The sequence below is a fragment of the Pterocles gutturalis genome, unplaced genomic scaffold, assembly GCF_000699245.1.
Source record: "Pterocles gutturalis isolate BGI_N339 unplaced genomic scaffold, ASM69924v1 scaffold10858, whole genome shotgun sequence".
NCBI classification, from domain to species: domain Eukaryota; kingdom Metazoa; phylum Chordata; class Aves; order Pterocliformes; family Pteroclidae; genus Pterocles; species Pterocles gutturalis.
Genome location: NW_010123076.1, coordinates 10,562 through 15,625, shown reverse-complemented (window position 1 = coordinate 15,625; position 5,064 = coordinate 10,562). Strand labels below are relative to the sequence as shown.

At 58.9% G+C, this 5,064-nt stretch overlaps 1 protein-coding gene across 1 annotated transcript in view; it reads right to left on the bottom strand.

Moving 5' to 3' along the window:
- The window catches only part of KIF21B (kinesin family member 21B), a gene marked incomplete at its 5' end in the record, with an annotated part of 24,533 nt that overhangs the window by 9,617 nt on the left and 9,852 nt on the right, over nucleotides 1-5,064 (bottom strand). The window contains 8 exons of the mRNA XM_010077764.1: nucleotides 656-850; nucleotides 949-1,096; nucleotides 1,506-1,735; nucleotides 2,135-2,203; nucleotides 3,020-3,127; nucleotides 3,539-3,738; nucleotides 4,362-4,553; nucleotides 4,851-4,968. Of these exons, the coding sequence (XP_010076066.1) occupies nucleotides 656-850; nucleotides 949-1,096; nucleotides 1,506-1,735; nucleotides 2,135-2,203; nucleotides 3,020-3,127; nucleotides 3,539-3,738; nucleotides 4,362-4,553; nucleotides 4,851-4,968 (1,260 nt within the window). The remainder of the gene's footprint in view (nucleotides 1-655; nucleotides 851-948; nucleotides 1,097-1,505; nucleotides 1,736-2,134; nucleotides 2,204-3,019; nucleotides 3,128-3,538; nucleotides 3,739-4,361; nucleotides 4,554-4,850; nucleotides 4,969-5,064) is intronic.

The window sequence follows — 5,064 nt, the reverse complement described above, 5'->3', positions numbered from 1 at the left end:
GGAGATCTGGCCATGGAGATGGTCAACGCAACCTAAGGGCTTCTGTGTTGCTCCAGGAATCCTGGTGCCAACACTTAATTAGACACTAATCTTCAAACACCAGCCTCCCTCAAATTCACAGCGGATCAGGTCACCAGCCCAGCAGCCAGCGTGAATTAACAACAGCCCCTTCTTCCCTGCCAGTCTAGGTGACAGCTGGGGACAAGCCGGGGACAGCACACAGCCTCCAACCCAGGCTGCAACCGCTAGAGGGGAGCTGGGAGCCGTACAGCATCTCTGTGCAGGGTCTACGCCAGACACAAAACATGCAAGGCTTCTGCTGGAAAAAAAAGTCAGTCCTGCCCAGGATGTTTCCAGCACATGAAACTCCCATGGGGACAAGTGACTAGCAGCCCCACGGGCAGGACGGGGGCTGCAGCTTCCCTCCATCCCGGGGCGGTGGAACACGGAGCACCAGCAGTTGGTCCATGGGCATGGGAGGAGCTGGCAGCACTCCCTTCCACAATTAACCACCTAATGAGAAGTGACCATGAGGGTGCAGCGTCACAGAGTGTGCAGGGCTCAGAGGAGGATTTTGGGATGCCCAGCCTGGCCACGCCCAAGGACACCCTCGCCTCCCATGGATTTTTTTTTTGCGCCCAGTCCAGCCGCCCACCTTGGTCTCCTCGATCTGCATGATGGTGGCCTGGCAGTCGGAAATGCTGTCATTGATGTAGTCAATGTTGGCCCCCAGCACCTCAATCTCCTCGTTCAGCTCCTGCAGCCCCTTCTGCTCCTTGGGGCTCTCTGCCTGCAGTTTCGCCCTCTTGCCCAGCAATGCTTCCTGCAGCAGAGCCAGCTCCTCGCGTTTCTGGGGGAAAAAGGGAGGGGGATTGGCACCGTTGGCATGGCTGTCCCCGTGCCCTGCACACACCACCCAGACCTCTCTGTCCCGAGCGCCACCCTCACCTTGATGAGCCGCTCCATGTCAGCCTCCAGGTTGACGATGGTCATCCTCTGCATGACGATGTCGAAGATGCGCCGCTCCAGTGACTGCCACTTGAGGCGGGCGGCTTTGCTGAAGGTCTGGCTTGTTCCCTTCTTGGGGAACTTCTTCCTACAGCCATAGGGGAGAAGAGGCACATGGGCAACTGGCCTAGAAAGCTGTGCCAACCCAAACCCCAAACCCCAAAAGGATGCCTGGGCTCTGGCTGTCCGGGAGCAGAGGAGGCATCTGTATCGTTTCTGGATTGCCCAACTTTTCCATCACCCCTTAGCAAAGAGAGGGACAAGAGATGAGCCCAGCAGGGTTTGTGTCACAGCATTTAACACTCACGGAAGGCCAGCACTGGGCTCAAGCCCAGGTGACAGTCAGTCACACACTGCCAGCACAGCCTATCACTGGGTCCGTGGTTTAACACGGGACAAACGCACAATCAGAAGCTGGCGTTCAACCTCTGCCACCAGCCAAAGGCCAGACACGGGAGTCCTGGGGTGCCTCATCACCCACCCATGCAGCCCCTGACCTGGCGGGCCGAGCCCCATTCACAGAGGACGAGGGGTCTCCCAGGAAGTTGTTGATTTTCCTGTTCCACTGGCGCACGATGCTGGAGACGGAGCGAGCACCAGACTCGGGCTCGGAGGAGGTGGTGCTGGCCGAGACCTCCGCACCCGAGTCCAGCATGGCTGGCTTCTGGCTCATCCTGCCCGCGACCCGGTCTGACATGGGCTTGGCGAGACGGCGCAGGGCTGAGACCTGCCCAGAGGAGGGGTGGAGGAGAGACTGTCAGACAGGCATCCTCAGGCCAAACTTCTCGCCATCACCCCCAGGTCCCCATAGGACCAAGAGCAGCAGCTCTGGCAACCCAAAGCCCTGGGGCCATTTGTGCCCCATGGGTTTCCCCCTTCTCCCTCATAGCCCATCCTCTGCCGCTGGGCTCAGCTGTGCTGGGAGATGAGCAATTCCTCTGCTGCCTGCAACCACCTCCCACCTGGTTCCTGAGCCACAAAAATCCTCCCACCCTTTTGGGAGACCCACTCCCAGAGCGGGCACTGTCTGGAGGCTGGGGTGTCTCTGAGCCAAGCGTTGGGGCCAGGATCCCCATGGGGGCTTGGGAGTATGTGGATGCACCCCCCCCACCTCCCTGCCCCTCACCTCCTGGGTTTTCCTCCGCAGCACTATTTCCTGCTGTCGCTTCTGAGACTCCAGAGCCCGGATCTGAAACTGCACACGAGAGAGACAGAGACACCCGTGGGGTCCTGCCCAGACACTCCAGCGATGGTCACAGTCCCGGGGCTCCCACCACCAAAAGCTTGGAGCAGTTACTTTGGCATGAAAATTCTCACTTCTGGTTTTAACAGCAAGCAGGTTTCCAGCCTTGAGGCTGACCCTGACAGCACATTGTCCCCTGAGCACGGCGGGGAGCTCACACATCTCCCACAACCTCATTGGGAGCTGCAGGAAGCCCTTGGGAGCCATTCAGCTGGGTGTGCTCTGCTGGGGCTGCGCAGCCCTGGGGAGGCCATGGGTGCAGCAGGGCCCCGAGTTTCACCAACTGATATTTCACAGGATAGAACCATAGGATGGTTTGGGTTGGAAGGGACCTTCAAGATCATCCAGTTCCACCCCCTGCCATGGGCAGAGACACCTCCCACTAGCCCAGGTTGCCCAAAGCCTCATCCAGCCTGGCCTTGAACCCCTCCAGGGATGGGGCATCCACAGCTTCTCTGGGCAACCTGGGCCACTGCCTCACCCCCCGCACAGGAAAACATTTCTTCCTCACATCTCATCTCAATCTCCCCTCTTTCAGCTTCAAACCGTTCCCCCTTGTCCTATTGCTACACTCCCTGATAAAGAAAGAGTCCCTCCCCATCTCTCCTGTAGCCCCCCTTGAGTACTGGAAGGCTGCTATAAAGTCTCCCCAGAGACCTATTTATGACCCCCTCGGAGTGTCAGAGCAGGACACACATCCCCCCAGCCAGCCCAGTTCCCCCCCTGCACGAGGACGGCCAGCGGCACACAGGCAGGCTGGGCTCTCACCTCCTGCCGGCGCTGCTCCTTCTTGAGCTGTGCGATCTCCCGATTTCTCTTCGTCTCAGCCAGCCGCCTCCGCTGCTGCTCCTCCCGCATCTGCTTCATAAGCGCAACCTGGAACAGGAAGGTACCGCATGTCGGTGCAGGCACCCTACTGTCCCAGGGCACCCACCCACCAGACAGACGGACAGACAGACATCCTGCACTTGTCACCAGGGGTGGAGAAGATCACTTCTGAGCAGGGAGCCAGACCCTGACCAGGGGATGCCCTCCCTGCCCTGGCATGTTGTAGTTTTAACCCTGGCTGGGAGCCAACTCCCCCCTCCCAGGGATAGGGGAGAGAATTAAAGGGGTCAAGGGGAAAAGGACTTGTGGGTTCAGATAAGAACTATTTAATAACTAAGCTACAATAATCTTGTAAATGGTAATGATGATAATAATTATGATAATAATAGTGATATATACAAATGAGTGATACACAGTGATACTGCTCATGATGATGATAATAACAACATGTCCAGGTACCTTTGCCTTCTTCATCTCGGCCACCTCCGCATGCAGCTTCCTCAGCTCCCGCTCGTAGCGGGACTGGTTCTTGAGCAGGCGGGCATGCTCCTTCTGGGCTGCCTGGAGCTTCTGCAGGTCCCGGTTCATCTCCTTCAGCCGCTTCTCGTAGTCTGCTTTGATCTTGTTGGCTTTCTCCTCCGTGTAGCACTCCATGGTGCCTGGGGGAGCAAGGAGAGGGCTTGTGATGGCCACACACTTTGGGCTCCTCCTGCACTGACACACCCTGTCTGGACCGTCCTGCCAGACCCCCTCCCTCACCCCATCACGGGCTGGGGTCTGGTTGGGGGCACCCACAAGAAGAGATGGGGTTGGGCTCAGCGCAGGGTGGGGCCAGTGGGTCACAGCACAGTCGCTGGGCTGAGAGGAGCTGCAGACCCAGACCTACAGCCACGCGCATGGGCGATCCCACCCTGCTGAGCCTAGGGATCAGCTACACCACTTGGTCTTTGGGGTCTTCATGTGCCCCTCAGCACCAAAGTGTCCCCAAGTGTTCCCAGATCCCATGAAGGCTAGAAGAGGCTTTGTCTCACCATCCTTTCCAGCCACCTCTCCAGCACTGGCAGGGTCAGCTCTTCAGCTGACTAGTCCTGCTCCCATGGCAAGACAAGCAAGGTCTTGGGGGTCCCAAGGTGCTCAAGCAAAGGCAGGGGGATCGCAAAGCTCTCCCAGGGCCAACACTCCACGCAGGGTTGGATGCTTTGGCTCTGAGTCTGCTGGGCAGGAGCAGGGACTAGGGCCCGACGCTGCGGGGATGGGACCCCACGGGCGAGGTGGTTCTCACTGAGGTTCTGCAGGACCCGGTCCCGCTCCAGCTGCGTGTCCCGAATCTTGTTCTGCAGCAGGATCAGCTTCTCCTCGTACTGGTGCTTGAGGGTCTGCAGGCGCCGCTGGCTGTTCTCCAGCTCATCAATCAGCTTCTGCTTGATCTCTATCTCGCAAGTCAGATCCGCCAGGTCGGCCTGGAAATTAGCCGGTGGGGGACAGTCAGGCTGGGAGGCACAGGGCAGCGCCGCTCCCCCAGTCCCACAGAGCCACAGCCCCAGAAGGGGGCAGACAGAGCCGAGAGGAACCCCATCACTGGGGAGCATCAGCACCCCAAAGAGCATTGGAGACCCCCTCCAGCAACGCTGGTGCTTTTCCCAGTCACCAGAGGAGACGTGTCTGGGGCATCCCAGCAGACTCTCCCTCCCCAGGACAAGAGCTCGCTGCCAGGAGACACCAGCAAATGTACCCCCATGCCCTGGGCTGCACACGTGGCTCCGCAACGCACCCTTCTCCTCTGCATCCGAGTCCGAGTCCACCAGGCTCTCTTCACTGCCTGAGTCCTCATCTTCATCCTCACGGCCATCCTCTTCCTCACAGCCACTCTCATCCTGTTCCTCCTCCTCCTAAGAGACCAGTGCCTAACCTCAGCTTGCAGCATGGCCTCTCTGAAGCTCTTCCCTCCTCCAGACCTGAACTCACCACACAGCCATGGGCCACAA